The sequence below is a fragment of the Sceloporus occidentalis genome, unplaced genomic scaffold (genome assembly GCF_023333645.1).
Source record: "Sceloporus occidentalis isolate IW3139 unplaced genomic scaffold, rSceOcc1.0.p SCAF_1, whole genome shotgun sequence".
NCBI classification, from domain to species: domain Eukaryota; kingdom Metazoa; phylum Chordata; class Lepidosauria; order Squamata; family Phrynosomatidae; genus Sceloporus; species Sceloporus occidentalis.
In genome coordinates this window covers 137890897-137907749 of record NW_028316981.1, presented here as the reverse complement: position 1 = coordinate 137907749, position 16853 = coordinate 137890897, and the positions used below count along the sequence as shown (strand labels likewise).

General features: G+C 43.0%; 1 protein-coding gene across 5 annotated transcripts in view; it reads left to right on the top strand.

The window, feature by feature from the left end:
* LOC149322292 (cytohesin-1) overlaps positions 1-16853 on the top strand; it is an 81619-nt gene that overhangs the window by 21423 nt on the left and 43343 nt on the right. Inside the window, exon 1 of one of the 5 annotated variants that reach the window (XM_089538727.1) lies at positions 460-481. The exons of 1 other annotated variant lie outside the window; for it this stretch is intronic. Coding sequence is in view for 3 of the 4 variants with exons in the window: in XM_089538718.1 (XP_089394844.1) it covers positions 3682-3760 (79 nt within the window). In the remaining variant the exon portion in view is untranslated. Of the gene's footprint in view, positions 1-459; positions 482-3444; positions 3761-15039; positions 15253-16853 lie in introns of those variants that run through there. 3 more of the 5 variants (XM_089538718.1, XM_089538691.1, XM_089538710.1) reach the window with 3 other exon arrangements.

The window sequence follows — 16853 nt, the reverse complement described above, 5'->3', positions numbered from 1 at the left end:
TATGTATTAATATGGTCGTGCCAAATCCACAATTTTGAAACTGTGAGATAGAGATTCTTTGGCATTATCTGTTCTTATACCAAGGGAAATGCCAGCCCTTTTTTGTTGTAAAAAATGGTTCCTATCTTGTTACTTTTTTTCTGCTGATTGATTTGTCATCCTTATTCTGCTCAAAACACATCTTCCTCATTCCTGTCCATAGTGATTTCAGCCCTGAAAATAAACATCTTGTGTGGATGCAGTGCTTTATTTTTCACAGTTTGCCATTTAATTGAGTAGCATAGTTGCTTGCCAATTTCTTAAACCATTTTATTTCAATTCAGTGGCATATAGATTGTATAATATAAAAGAATAATCAGTTGTAGCTGACATTCCCTCTGTTATTCACTGAAAAATTATTGCCTGATTGGTATTGGCAGGAAAAAGAGACCAAGTGCTTGCTTACTGGGGGTATTTGTAGCTGCAGTCTTGAACAAATTTGGTGAGTGGAAATAATTGTTTTGTTTTCATCTGTTTGAAGACCAAGAGGATTGAGGCCAAGTGGAAATTATTTGGTTTGGCTTGCTCCTGTAGTAATTTTATTTAGTGAGTATTTTCTCCATGATGAACATATCCTAAAGCATATTAAACTGTTATGAAATTAATGTAATGTCTTTACCCTTTCTCTTAATAGTGCTTTCATAAGGTATATTATGTTGAACTTTCTATAGATGAAAAACCCGATGTTATATGTTCAGTTTCCAAATTCACTAGGGTTAGTTTGAAAGTGCTTCATCAGAAAAGAATTTCCACAGGGCTTCATCTAATTTTTAAACTAGCAATTTCATGCTTTTCCAATTGCCTGAGTGAGTGAGTAATGAAACTGAATCATATTTGGACAGTGTCCTTCCTGAAGATTAAGAGAGCTATCTATTACTTTTGTGAAAGGTGCTATGAGAGATGGGTTTTGTTTTCATTCTTTTTTATTCAAATAGCAAGCCATTTAGAGGTTACAGAAGTGTTTTGTGGAGCTGCCTTTAAGAAAAGGGACCCATGTTGCTGTCTACCTTGTGCAGCCTCCAAGCATTTGGCGCACATCCCAGCATCTGTGAACACTTCCTTTCCTCCCCCTACCCTGCATTTGCTGCAGCTGAGCTGTGCACCTGTGTCTTTAGAGCAAAACTCCCCCTTTTCCTTTGTGCCTTCTTTCACTTGCTAGTCTAACATGTGCTGCAGAGCCTCTAGCCCCAGTGATGGTGACAGCTCTTTATGGGCCTCATGGGAAGGTGAGGAATCAAAAAGGAGAATAGGAGAATGCCATGAGTCTTGTTTGTTGAGCTCTTTATCCTGGAGGCAAGCCCCATGCTGAACATCATCTAATGAGCCTCTTGTCTTTACCCAGTGTAGGCACTTACTGGTCAGTTTTTCCACACTCCTCTCTTTGTCCCTTTATCTCAGGGTGCAGGAATGCCCATATCTGTTTATCCTGTGTGATCTTCCAGGAGGGTAAGGTCATTTATTTATCTTGCCTGGTTGGCATGTTTTGAGTGGAACTCTTACGCTCATGTCTCAGGTAAGGTTGCTTTAGGCTTCCTGTTAAATGCAGTTTTGCCTATAGGAATTCATTTGACCCATAGAAGAGATTAAACTGGATTAGAAGCACTGGTTTCTAAAGAGTGTGTTTGGCCCTGAGGCTTGTGTCTTTCTGAGTTTTAGGCAATAGAGATGTGAGGAAGCATTCAAATAGGCTTGAAAGTGAATAGGTGTAAAACCACCAAGGGATGAGCACCTTTGTGTGTCTCTTAGCAGCCCATCAGTGCTTCTTGCTCTTTTGAAGTGACAGGTTCCTTTTAGTGCATTGAAAACATTTTGGTGAAAAGCATGTACAGGTTGTGTTTTCCTTATCTGAAATGCTTGGGACCAGAGGTGTTTAGGAGTTTGGATTTTTTTGGATTTCAAAATGCCTGTATTTGCATATATGTATGTAACAAAGTATTTTAGTATATATCATATACATGTCTTACACACAAAGCCTGAATGGAATTTTATACAATATTTTTAATGATTTTGTGCATCACTATATCAGCCACACATGAAAAAAGTTTTTGTTTTTGGAATATTTCAAGGTTCACATTCTGGTTGATAAGGGAGACTCACCCTTTAATACTCTTGTTCCCTGTCTCTTTGGGCCTGTACAGACAAGCCAAAATAAAGCTGCTTCAGGTCACTTTGGAGGTATGCTGTTTACATGATGCATGTGTCCTAAGAGTCTGGAAACCACGTCAAATAAACGCTCCAGTCTAAAGTGACCCGAAGCTGCTTTATTTTGGCCTATCTGTATGGGGCCTTTGTTACTTTGCCTTCCCTTTCTCAGCTAACAAAAATATCTGGACTATTGAGGCAAATCTTGTCCAATCAGACTAGACATTTGGCATTACATAGGTTACAATCCTATATACATTTTCTTGGCAATCAAATCCCTTTGAACTGGTTGGAGGTAATATGCTAAATACGAACATTACTGGGATTGTAGAATTGGTCTGTATGATATTGGTTCATACTTTTGATTGTTTATTAAAGCAGGCATTGGCTGGTAGAAGAAACTCATGGGCTGCTTGGGGATAAGTGCCTTAACCAGGTTTTGTAGGGTCCCCAGCTGGTTGCAAGATAGTCGGTTGCGAGTCAGACTTTTTTCCTTGTCCAAGCACTGCTGACCTTTCTGCTTTCATGAGATCTAACCCCCATCCCCCTTTAAACAGCGGAGACTTGCACAGTAGTTGCTACGTCTCCCATATACCATGCAGTTTTAGCCCATTTACCTTTTGAAACCTTTTGATTTGAGCACTACTGATGGTCAGACCTCTCGGTCACTCTCAGCTTCTTTGGGTGGAAGTTCCTTCCTGAGGTATGTGATCTTTGTCTCTAGCAAAGTAGATTTCCACTGAACTGTACCTGCTAGAGACATGCATATACTGCTCTCCTGTTTCTTCTTTTCTACTGCTGGATTGACTCAAGCAGGAATCCTGCTGGCTGCACCTCTCCCACTCTGCTGCTTTATTACACTTTCCATACTCATAAACACGTATACACATACACACACACTCTCTCTCTTTGGCGTCTGTACACACTATATTTTGTTCACCTTCCCTTTATGCAGCCACTGGTTGCCATGCAACAGCCCAGCTCACTAGATGCTTAAAGCCCTAAGAATGAAGCCGGATAAAACTGACCTAAAAATACCCCTTGCCCAAACCTCCTCCTGGGTAGCTGGGAGGAGTGGCTGGGGCGGGCAGATAGGGAAAAGTTCCCAAACTGGACTGCCCTCTAAGTGGCTTTGTGTGTCTCATCCATCAGCTGTACTGCATGGTTATAGCAATAGTTTCTTGGCAGGGAGCTGGGATTGGCTGGTCTCAGTGCGTGGGAGCCTCTGCTGTTCCTTCTGCTTCAGCTGGACCAGGGATCCCTCGCTTGGTGTTTCTTCTTCCCCACACTTGTCTGGAAGAGGAGGAGGTGGCAGCTGCTGCTACTTGTTCTGTTGGGGAAAATCATTTGGTGCCAGGGAGCTGGACTTAGGAACGACTCCAGGCTCTCTTCCTTACCTTCCTGTTGGCTGGCTCTGACTTTCTAGGCCTTTCCTCCTCAACCAAAGGCAGTAGTGACCCCTTGCCTGGGATTGAGAGGGCACACTATTAAGGCCTCACCATGGGCACTGTCAGTGAGCTCTGTGCCTCCAGTTTCCAAGCTTTCCTCTTTCCGTCTACATTGGTGGACGCCAAACCAGGTAGGTAACTTATCCTTTCTCCCTTGTTTTCTCTCTAGGAGTATGTGACCCATGGACTGTGGACTGTGTATGTGTCTGCAACTGTATTACTTGTGTTCTGCTATACCCTCTCTTGCACGATGAGTCATGAGAGCCATACGTTATTGCGATCTCGTCCTGATTAAAGACTGTGGCTGGGAAGAGGTCTGAGACATGTCTTCAGTGCTTTTACCTGTATTATAGTTGCCCTCTGCCAAGTCAACATTTACATACTAATGTTTGACCTACATGTGACCTTGTGAGTATGATCTTTTAACTCAGAACGTCACTCAGTTGGTTTGCAGTGGGAGAACTAAGAGTTCAGCCCACGCATAGCTTGTAGCCAAAGTATTTCAGCTTTGATTTCATTAGCCAGTCCATTCACCAAATGGTTTCATTTGTCAAATGACAATTGGGGCCGTTTGGCCAGTGCCAAAGCCAAACCTTAATCAAAATGAAAACCCAACAATATTTTGCTAAAAAGAAATAATATTAGTGACATGTCCTCAGCCTTCAGGTTTTGGGTGGAGGGAGAGCTGAATATTCATGGCCTTGTGTTAGATTAGAATAGAAGAGAAAAAACTTCTGCTTTTGACCTTTGAATCCATTTCTTCACACACAGAGACTCAAGTTGGATATTAGGTTGTTGTTATGTGCCTTCAAGTTGTTTCCGAGTTACAGTGACCCTAAGGTGACCCTATATAGAGTTTTCTTGGCAAGATTTGTTTAGATGAGGTTTGCCATTCCCTTCCCTTGAGGCTGAGAGAATGTGACCTTCTCAAGGTCATCCAGTGGATTTCATGGGCAAGCTGGGAATTGAACTCTAGTCTCCAGAGTTGCAATCTGACACTCAAACCACTGCACCATCCTGGCTCTCCTGGGGCTCTATCTAAAATGACAGGTTGCTGTCCAGATGTACTAAGGAAGAATTTTTCTGTACAGATACAATACACCTGGGTAATTGTGTGTTTACACCTCCACAATAATGAAGGGGAAATATATTTGAATTAGCCCTTATAAAAGGTCATCTTCTTCCTTAACAGGCTTCAATGCATAGCAATGACATTGTGGCTGTGACCTCTTACTTGACCTCACCACTATATTATGAGCTTGTAATGTAATAGAACATAAACTTCTGTGAGCCAGTTTGGAGTTTGCTTTGTGGGATATGAATGCAGGTTGTGTTTAAAATAACATGCTCCTAATGCTTTGGTCCTTCTCTAGTGTTAATCCTGTGTTCATATTTGTAGAAACTATTTCCTGCCTTGTTAGAAGAATACTATGGCTAAGGCATCTTACAGTAAAACTGGTGGGATACAGTAAAATAGCAAAACAATTTCATCAGACCAAAAAGCCTATTCCAAAATCAGGTGACTCAAAATCAGAATCAGGCCATTCGAGAGAGGTCTGCCACCATTTTTCTGACAAGTATTTTGATCATTGTTCATCTGACTGTCAAACTGGCTGCAGGTTTTCCCTAGCATGGACAAATAGTGATGGGCAAAGCTTTACCTGATTAAAGCCTGCCTGATGGACAGAACTACTGCCAGAGAAAACAAAAAGGAGGTGATCTAGTGTGAATATCTGATAAGCTTGTTTTTTGCCTCTGCTCATTTGCAGTGTGAAAAACAGATGGGTGGAAGTACTGATTTCTCTGATAAGTTTGTGGCTTTTTAAACAAACGGGGTTTGTAGATGAGAGAGACTGATCCACTCGTAAAGCTATTTAAAAATTAGAGGCTGTTATTTCAGGTACATATGCAGTCTTCTCTGCTAAAGCTGATCTTGTAAACTTGAGCTTCCTGGTTCATGGGCAAAGCCCCAGGTTCTATTGTGGTCTGCCTTCTAAAGTAGTCTCGGAAGTCAGAGCTCACTTGTTTGTCTTTCTCATGTCTCATTTTTTGAGACAGGCATTTAGGGATTTCTGTGCATGAGATCACAATCATTACAGTTGAATAGGGCAAATAATATAGAAGCTGGTAGCTTTTTCCAAGATCCCCAGGACCTGATTTCCCTCTTCCTCTCTTTTGAAAAAAAAGTTTGTAGCCCCTAAAATGCATGAAGGAAATATATAGACTATTCCTGCATCTGTCTTAGAATCAGAATTTATCTTGGTCTCCAGGGAATTATGGAGGGACTTTCTCTGTTCTTCCATGTCAACAAAACAATTGCCCGTTACAGACCGCCCAAAAGGGGCGGTTTCGGGCCGCTGCCGGTTGCAGCGCGGAGGAGTCGCAGCAGCCAAAATGCGCGACTCCTCCACGCTGCAAAGAAGGAGCGGGAAAATCGCACTCCTTCCGGCAACCCAGAAGAGACGCCGCAAGTGCCAAAGCGCGCACTCGCGGCGTCACTTCCGGGCCGCAGCGTGCAGACGCAGAGCGTCCATTATGTCAAAATGGCGGCGGCCGTGTGGAATGGCCGCCGCCATTTGTTACGGACTCTGTCCGTAATAGGGTAAGGGGCGTCTGGAAGAGGCACCCCTTTTTCAAAATGCAGTCTGTAACCTGCCAATATTTCCACTTCCCTTAACCAATCCCACAAAGAGCTGGTAGGCCAGTCAATGACTATCTACTTGACCAGATTAATTTATTTTGAAATATTCCATGAAACCAAAAGTACCACTGCCTTTTCTTTTTTATTATGATTTCTTTTCTTAGTGAGAACTGCTTGTTTTCTGATCTCAGGGTAACTTGAGCAGCATGGTAAAGGCCAAATGCTGACCATTTGTCTTGACTGGTATCCAAATATATATCTAAATATATATTTAGGTACATTAAAAAAGAGCACAAGCAATTGTTAGATATATAAGTTGCAAATTTAACTGTGTTTTTATATTTTGAAAAGTACTTAAAAGATGATACAGGTATTCCATTGTTAAATACAAAGAGAATAACTTCGCTGAATCATTCACTTTTATAGAAATATTGCCTGATACAGTTTGTTACTTTTTAAAGATGTTCTTTGTTTCACTATAACTTTTAGCTAATACGTTTTTGTACATGACACTTTGATTTTTCGAATAATGTTAATGGTCTAATAAGCTAAGTAAGTTTGGTGTAAGTGTGTATGTGGGGAGGGTATCAAGTCAAATGTCTATCCCTGTTCTGACAATCTTAAATTCTCAATAAAATAAAACAAAAATGGCGCCTCCTAAATGAAATTTGTAAATATGTCATTTTCTGGTCCCAAAATTTAGGTTTTTTGCTCAAGAGCTCCAGGAGCTACAAGTTCAGGTCTTCTGGTTTCAAGAGCACCACTGTTGGATGTACAGAAGAGGGATTGATAATATGATTTACAGTATCTTGAAATATAAAATAGGAAAAGTGCAATTCCATTGCTTTTAGAAGTAGATCAGTGTTCTGTAGATTGGGATGAAACATTCAGTGCTATTCAAAAGGATGCATAGTAAACATTTTTTCTGTAGAATGAACACATCAACAAGTATCTGAGTAGCATCTTACAATCTGGTAGCATGGCACGAGCTGAGCAATGGTTGGCAGCTTGTAGTTTGTGCCAAATTGGGAAAGGACTCCCCTTATCACCATGAAGCGCATAAAGAGGGCACAGCTGGAGTTTGTCATGAAGAACGTGAAGGAGAATCCAAGAGACTGGTTATGTGGAAGACAAATTTCCCAGATGGCCAGTCCACCCCAACAGTCAGACAGAAGGGGATGCAGACTTGGCAAAGTGGGGAGTGAGGAATGTAAGCCAAATGGTGTCCATGGAAACTGGGCCTCCTACGTTTCACAACCAGGAAGCTCCAGGCAATACACTACTGGGTTTGTTATACCTCAGGTGTGAGTGTGAGTGTAAGTGTATGTGTATACACCCTTCTGTTTCTGTTTGTTTGTCTCTTTCTATCTTTATGTATAGGAAGCAGGCGACAGTGCTAATGAAGTGATAGGCCTAGCAGACATGGCCTTTTTCTTGGCAGCATTAAAGTATGCTGTGTCTCATACAACAGTGATAGGCAATTGCCATCAGGAAAACAGGATGTGGTAGCTGAGGGCAGGAAGTTCTTGAGTTGCCTTCAGCCTGATGCTTCCTGGCAACTTGGTGGGGCACACAAATTTCTTTACATCTAGATCGACATCATGTGTCTAAACCTAAGGGGCATTCAAATTTCCTTACTTTTAAGAGCGTGTTTCCAAAATAGTTCCCTCTCTGTTTTGTCTCTCTCCAGCATTCAGCTCCAGCACAACTTGCAATTTTTAGGGTCTAATCTGCACTGCAGAAATTATGCACTTTAACTGCCATGGCTCAGTGCTGTGGAGTTCTGGGATTTGTAATTTGTTGTGGCAAACTCGTCCGACAGAAAAGCCTGAGTATCTCACAAAACCACAAACCCCAGAATTCCAAAGCATTGAGTCAGGGCAGTTAAAGTGGTGTCAAACAGCACTATTTCTACAGTGCAAATTAGACCCAGGTTTCTCTCACCAAAGGGCCTGCTACTCAAAGTCGTGGTCCATGGAATGCTGCTACTCAAGGGCAGTGCTACTCAGAGTGGCGGTCCATGGAATGGTGCCCATCTCGAAGGTGCCAGCCTACAGCAGGTTTCCAGGAAAGAAAGAAGCAGTTGTAGTTAGTGACAAATATGGCGCCAGTTTCTGGCACATCGGAGGGGGAAAACACCCCTGCTGCTCTTACATATCAGTTAGCTTATGAAGCACCATTCTAGAGTGCACTGATTTTCTTTTCCACCTGCTCTTCCTCAGCTGCAGTCTTGGCTTAAGAAATAGAGAGTTCAGAGGCAGGCTCTGTATTATATCCCTAACATGTAGTTGTGTTTAATGGTTTATTCATTAACTTATGTTTTGTTTCTTGACAGCTTTTTAACTGGTCCAGCAGATGCAAATAATTTCCCCAGCCACAGTCCAATAACTTCTGATTTTGTGACTGAGTTCTGGGAGGGTCATTTCCTACAAACTTTCCTTTCAAAGAACTGGATGAACTTGTGGGCAGAAAAGAAGAAATAGTGTGTGCTAACTGACGCAAGTAAAAAAAATGAGCAATGTTGGAGAAAGAGCAGAAATGTCCCAAAGCCCACAGGAGGAAAGGTCATACTACTGTTTAAGGATGATAACAGAACTGCCTTTGCTTGTGTGTTGTCTGTGTTTTAAAACTATTCCACTCTCTTGTGCCATTGCTTTGTCCTTCCATCTAACAATTGCCAAGATATCATGCTTATAGAGGAGTTAGGATCTAGTGCTAGACCAGCAAAATTGCAGTGGTTCCAGAGTAATTGATGTGTGCTTTGACATTACCTCCAAAAGCCCTAGAGGACAAATAAGTTGTAATAATGATGTCTTGTACAACAATTTTCCCAGACTGGTGCCCTTCAGATTACCTACAACTCACACTAGCCTTAGCCAGCACAGCCATTGACCATATTGACTGGGGGGAAATCATGTAGAAGGCATCAGGTTGAGAATGGCTTATACAAAGATTTGCTTACAGATGAATGTGTGATTCTTTTCTGACACTGCAATAGTGGTAGTAGCAAGGAGGTTGCCAGCACAAGGATCAGTTCCCAAATCCTAGGAAGTAAGAGAAGGGTGAAGGAAGGATCCAGAAGCACTATAAGATATTTTTCAGCATCACGTTTTATAGATTCTAGTTTAAGTGAAATACACCCGTTTCAAAGCTGATTCTAGATCCCCCCTCCCTTGTATCCTGAAATCGACTGTAACATCCAAAATCCACAAAAGAGTGATGCCTTTATTGGGCCAACCAAAATGCACACAATATATGTTGTGCTTTCTCCTTAAATATTTCTACGGACAGCATTTCTTCTCTGTGCTATCTCCTACGGGCTTGATCAGTTAAAAACAAAAAAGGCCTCTCTTTGAGCAGTTTCTTTCTATAACCAGCAGAGGGAAGTGCAGGTCCAATTTATTGGTGGGTTGGGGGTTTTTTTTTGGCTTGCTTTAGCTGTGAATTGAAGTTTCTTGCTATACATCTTTTAAGAAATATATTTCCCAAAGTATACAAACACCAAGGTGCGTGATATCATACTTGGTGTGTATCTGAGGACACTCATAAATTATGGGCAGTGGGAGAGTTCTTGTTTTGTGCCTTCACGTCATTTCCAGTTTATGGCGACCCTAAGGTGAACCTATCGGGGTTTTCTTGACAAAATTTGTTCAGAGCAATTGTATTCCCAGGCCTGGTGTCACTCAGTATATGTGTGGAGGCTGCTGGGAGGGGACAGCAGCAAAAACCTAGAAGAGGCAGTGGGAGGGGACAGAAGTGGTGGCGGACTCTTCCTGAGGAGAGAGCTGCCACAGTGGAAAAACCTGGAGGAGTGTGCTTGCCCCTTCTCACCCCACAATGGGAAGAGGACCCAACCAGTTGTCACTCCTCTTCTTAGATGTCACCCAGTGCAGTCTGCACCTCCTACTGATTCCACTGGTTCAGAGAGAAATTCGCCTTTGCCTTATTCTAAGGCTGAGAGAGGGTGATTTGCCTAGGGTCACCCAGTGGGTATCATGGTGGAGTGGAGATTTGAACTATGGTCTCCAGAGTTGCAGTCCAGTGCTCAGACCACTACACCATGCCTGCTCTCACTGGGAGAGTGCAGCTCCTAGTTTTTGGAACCAACCGTTCCTTTAGTGTTCGTGACTTGGATTGTGTTTGTTCTCTCTTTTTCTACCTCAGGTGTATCTGCACTTGGAGCTGGATACCCACTCTTACCTCTCAGTAGTAGTTGTGTGGTAATGGAACAGCTACTACACTTGCCTCTTTCTAGATCTGCAGGGAGGGGGATAGATAGCTTCTAGGGGACCAGGTAAAAGGGGGGGGGGGCAGTGTTCTTTTATAGTTCAGCAGAAGAAGGAATATCACCATGTACAGTTTTTCTCACCAGCCCTAGGAGCTGCAACAGTACTTTTCTTCAGTGAACCTGAAATATCATGTCACCACATCTGATATTTCAGTTTAATTGGAGGAAATTATTGTTGCAGTTGCTGGGGCTGGTGAGAAAAACTGTACATGTTGATACTCCCTCTTCTGCTGGACTATAAAGGAACATGCCCTCCATTCTACCTGGTCACTTAGAAGCTGTCTATCCCAATCTCTGCAGATTTAGAAACAAAGCAAGGGGGTGAGTCTTCACTCTCCCATTCTGGTATGGGATAAATGAATGGTTTGATTGTGACTCCAGCTGAAACAAAGGTGGCCAATATGCATTTGGGTGGAAGTGCAAAGCAGAGCACAAGTGTGACAATGTACTGCTTTGCCGTTCTGGCCTGAAATGGATGAAATAGGTGGAATAGCTGGCAGTGTGGGAAAGACAGTTCCAGCCAGTTCTTTGATGGTAGTTGACTGAGATGCATGTATAGTAGGTTCCCTCTTTAATCCCATACTTCATAAGATGTTCAGGGGATCTGAAATCCCAGCAAGGATATAGAGCAGGTTGTGGTCTGCAGGCTGCATTCAGTTGTCCTTGGTGAATTTCATTTGCTTAAAACAGGGGGGAAATTGTACTGCCCATGCAGGAGTCTGATGTAGCCCCCCATATATTTTTGTTGCTAATTTTGCTTTAATTGTCAGCTGATAGATTTCCAAAACAGCCAGTTAGAAGCAGGTAGATCTGCTGTTTCGGGTCCCTACTGAGATAGGTCACCCCAAAAAACTTCTGAAAGCATCCCAGAGGGACTTGGGTGCTGTACAGACCGGCGCTTTGCGCTGACCTGCACACGTACTAGGGTTGCCTTGGGGTGTCCATCCCAGACACCCCACCACCCTAGTACGTTGTAATGGTGGCGCCCTTTCTAGATGGGCACCGCCATTACAACGTCACAACTGCGCCGCCTCCAAATGGGGCAGCGCGGACGTGACGTCTTGGGAGCCTGAAGGAGCTTCGAAACGGAGCTCCTTCCTTTGTTTGTGTCACTGGTGCAGCCTTTACACGGCTGCGCCAGCGACACAAAGGAGAAAGGGGCCGAGTAGCCCCTTTCTTTTGTTCCCTGCCGCTGTTGGGGTGTCCTTGGGGCTTCAAACCTTTTGCTGCTTCCCCGCGGCCTGGAAAAGCGGTGGATCAGGGCCTCAGGCCTGCTGCTGTGACAGCTGAGGCCCTGATCCGTCAGGGAAAAGGGCGGGTGCAGGCCGCCTCAAAGGGGCAGTCTATACACCGCCTTGGATACCTAGGATGATAGCTGTGGCAATGTTGACTGTTCCTCCATGGTCTCAAAGTAACTGAAAACCCTGAGCCTTATAGCATGCCTAGCCACAGTTGAAACAAAGAGCACGCTCCTTGTGTGCCTGGTTTCAAAGCAAAAATGTGCCTCTCCTTCCTGTTCCATTGCTAAAAGCTTGATGAAGCCCTGAACAGATCAAGAGAAGTGGTATTGTCCTCCACCTGCCAGAAGTTGCCTTCCCCCAGTCTAGTGAAGATGTATGATTGGGACAGATATGGTGACTAGTTAGATAAAAGTGGTGCTAATGTGCTTCTTACTTTCCTGAGCCTCAGGGGAATGCTATGTACTGAAAACCCTGAACTTGTATTGAGACTGGCACCATGGATGGCTTCTTTCATTTTGCAGCACTCCCATCTTATGACTGGGAGTAACTGGGTGTCCCACAGATTTGGGCTGGGTTGGGCAATTTGTTAACCGTCTCCTTTGAGCCACCAGAGCCATCTATATAAACATAATACTCATAGAATCATAGAGCTGGAAGAGACCACAAGAGCCATCCAGTCCAACCCCCTGCCATGCAGGAAATCACATTCAAAGCATCCCCGATAGATGGTCATCCAGCCTCTGTTTAAAGACCTCCGTTTAAGTTGACTCCATCACTCTCCAATGGAGTTTGTTCCACTGTCGAACAGCCCTTACTGTCAGGAGGTTCTTCCTAATGTTGAGGTGGAATCTCTTTTTCTGTAGCTTGCATCCATTGTTCTGGGTCCTGTTCTCTGGAGCAGCAGAAAACAAGCTTGCTCCCTCCTCAATATGACACCCTTTCAAATATTTAAACAGGACTATCATATCACCTCTTAGCCTTCTTTTCTCCAGGCTAAACATCCCCAGCTCCCTAAGTCATTCTTCATAGGGCATGGTTTCCAGACACTTCACCATTTTAGTCGCCCTCCTTTGGACATCCTCCAGTTTCTCAACATTTGTTTTGAATTGTGGTGCCCAGAACTGGACACAATATTCCAGGTGGGGCCTGACCAGAGCAGAATATAATGGCATTATTACTTCCCTTGATCTAGACACTATACTTTTATTGATGCAGCCTAAAATTGCATCTGCCTTTTTAGCTGCCGCGTTGCACTTTTGACTCATGTTCAACTTGTGGTCTACTTGGACTCCTAGATCCCTTTCACACGTAGTTTCATTCAGCCAGGTGACCCCCATCCTATATCTGTGCATTTCATTTTTCTGTCTTAAGTGCAGTACCTTACATTTCTCTGTGTTGAATTTCATTTTGTTAGCTTTGGCCCAGCTTTGTAGTTTATTCAGGTCATTTTGAATTTTGATCCTGTCCTCTGGGGTGTTAGCTATTCCTCCTAATTTGATGTCATTTGCAAATTTGATAAGTATGCCCCCAGTTCTGTTGTCCAAGTCATTGATAAAGATGTTGACTAGCACTGGGCCCAGGACAGAATGCCCACATTTTACCAGCTTGTTTGCAAGAATGTCATGGGGAACCTTGTGAAGGGCCTTACTGAAATCAAGATATATACTATATCCACAGCATTCTCTTCATCTAACAAGCTGGTAATTTCATTAAAAAAGGGAGAGATAAGATTTGTCTGGCATGACTTGTTTCTCTAAAACTTATGTTGACATTTTGTGATTATGGCATTGCCTTCTAGATGTTCACAGACTGTTTAATCTGCTCTAGAATCTTTCCTGGTATAGATGTCAGACTAACTGGATGATAATTGTTGGGATCCTCTTTTTTCCCCTTTTCTGTCATGTGCTCCATTATCCTCAGGTTGAGCACCCTTTGTCTTTTCTGAGAAGACTGAAGCAAAGAATGTGTTGAATAACTGTGCCTTTTCTCTGTCACCTATTAGCATTTTGCCATCTTCTCCACACAGTGGCCCTACCACTTCCTCCTCCTCCCTTTTGCTATGGACATACCCAAAAAACCCGCTTTTTATTGTTCTTAACCTCTCTAGCAAGCCTGAGTTCATTCTGCGCTTTAGCTTTTCTGACTTTACCCCTACATGTGCTTGCTATCTGTTTGAATTCCTCTTTGGTGATTTCTCCCTTTTTCTATTTCTTATACATGTTCCGTTTAAAACTTAGCTCAGTTGAAAGTTCCTTAGTCATCCATCCTGGTTTCTTGAGACACCTCCCATTTTTCTTCCTCATTGGAACTGTTTGAAATTGTTCCTTCAGTATCTCTCCTTTGAGAAACTCCCAGCCATCTTAAACTCCCTTCTCTTTTAGTATTCCTGACCATGGGATCACCTCCAGTATTTCTTTTAAGTTTACTAAAATTAGCTCTACTAAAATCTAGAATGTGTGTTTGAGTATGCCTGGCTTCTCCTTTCCATTTTATAACAAATTCCAGGAGAACATGGTCACTTCCACCTAATGATCCCACCACTTGCACCCCATTAACCAGGTCATCCAGGGATGTAGCCAAGGGGGGGTTCTTGGGGTCTGGACGCCCCATCTGTTAGATAAAATGAATGGTACGTGCTGCTCCGCCACTGCACCCAAGCCCCATTATAATGGTGGCACTTAGTCTGGACCCCCCCTTCCCAAAATCCTGGCTACATCCCTGGGTCATCCCTGTTGGTTAGGATCAGATCTAAAATAGCTGACCCCCTTGTTGCCTCTTCCACCTTTTGGACAATGAAATTGTGTTCAAGGCAAGTGAGGAATTTGCTAGATCTCAGTTTAAAATGTAGCATTACAAAGCCATTTTCCTTTCCAAACTGCCTTTTGAAATATTAAGCATTTACTACTACTCCCTTGGTTCTCCAAATGCTGCTTCAGAGGTTGCTGAGTCTTTGGGAGGTCCAATCTAACTGGGCAGAATACTACATAGATTCCCTCCTCCTGTATTAACCCACCTCACAGAGTTGTTGTGATAGACTAAGATGAAGGATTGTTGTAAAGATAGACCAAGGTCTCATAGTATAGCTGGGTTTTTCCCAATCCTTTTCTGACCCTCCAACCACTGAACCAAACTTTTCCCTCAGTATCTTGGTGTGTAGTATAACACTAAATAGGGTTAATATCCCTCCAAAGCTTGAAACTCAGCACAGGAATTGGGCGTTTCTGGTTATCTCACTTGCAGGCAGCCAGGAGTAATGAATGACGCTTATCCGTCTCAGGCAAGAACCGCCCATTAGCTGGGACAAGACCTGACTCATTCCAGGAAGCAGCATCCAGACAGCAAGTCAGAGGCAGGTGTCTACCCAGTCAAGCTGCACCTTCCTGGGCAAAGACACGGACAGTGGTCTGCTGTGTCCCCTTGCTGCTGGCAGTATGGTGCTCAGGATGGAGAATGGTGAGCATGAATGGTGGGCAGCCCCCAACTTCCTCATGGGGATGGCTGGTTAAACTGCTTAGCAGGAGAATTTCACTTTGCTGGGTATGTTTGGGTAAAAATGGTTAAATCTGGTACTGTACTGAGAGATAATGGGCAAGTCCCCTGGAAGGTGGACCTTGTGAGCTTCCATAGCAGTGATGCCATCAATATTGTTGTGCAGAAAAGCAACTTGAGACAGGCCCATAAGAGGCACATCCCTGAAGAGTTCACTAGATCATGGGGAAAACTTAAAACAGACAGCATCAAGTAGATCTGTTCCTGTGGAACTGTTGCAGCTTAGAGATTTGAAGGGATGTTCCACAAGTAGAAGTCTCCTACTTTCTCTTCAGGGTGGGAAGGAGACTCACTGTACTTGTAAAGCAGGAGTATCTGTTGGCAGCTTTAAAGCAGCATGTTTTGGCATGTCTGTAGTGCAAGATACCTCCTGTCTTTTCTTGTCCACCTCCACCCTCAGTCACCTGGAAAACTTGAAAAGAGAGCACGGGGATGCTATGAGGCAATATGTGTTTGGGGCAGGACTTTTGCTTCCTGTGTCTCCAGTCTGAGTGCAAAAGATGTTGACGTGACTTTTCCTGAGCATATGGGTATCTGCATCACTTGAAACCCACACTGCAGGAAGCTAATGCAATAGCCATTATTTTTGAGCCCTAATGGCAGGGTGGGAGAAATATGGGGTGTGCCACAGCAGGGCGGTAGGACATTAGTTAAAATATACAGTTGCCCAGCAATGGTTAATTTTTTTAAAAGTATAAACTTTAATGGTATGGATAAATTGATACTGTACTTTAAATATCAGTAGATTGATGTTTAGATTTCATAACAGTTAATTTTTTAAAATTGGTAATACTGTACATCGTATTTTTTTTTAAAAAAAACTAATGTTAATTAGAGGTCTAAATTTGATATCTGTCAAAAAAAATTTCCAGGGTGTAATTAAATGGCAACCACAGGTAGTAAGAATCAAAACTGTAATGTAGGGGTGTCTCTTTTCTAAAACCTTTTCTTGCTGAGACTTTTCCCCAGTGACAGTCTTAATCTAGCAAATATTTGCTGTAGTTTTTTTGTTTTTGTTTTTTGTTTGTTTGGTTTTTTTTTTTTTTTTGCAGGGGATGGGAGACTCAAGATGGGGAGAGTCAACATGGTGTAGCGGTTTGAATATTGGGCTATGATTTTGGAAGCAAGGATCTGAATCCCATCTTGGCCATGTAAACCTACTAGGTGACCTTGGGCAAGTCACACTCTCTCAGCCTCAGAGGGTGGCAGTAGCAAACCCCTCTGAACAAATCTTGCCAAGAAGACTCCATGAACTTAAGGTTGCCATAAGTTGGAAATGACTTGAAGGCACACAACAATAGCGACAAACTCAAGATGGGGGTGGGGTGGTCCTCTTGCAGGAAAAAACCCCTCTCCCAAATAGTAATGTATTGGACTTGATGTTGCAAAAACAGCAAAGCACATATACCTGGAATGAATATTTCTTTTTGGCTTTTATCCTGCAATATCAGGGTCAGCCTACAATGATTAGGTTTTTTAAAAAAAAATTAAACTTATAAAAAAAT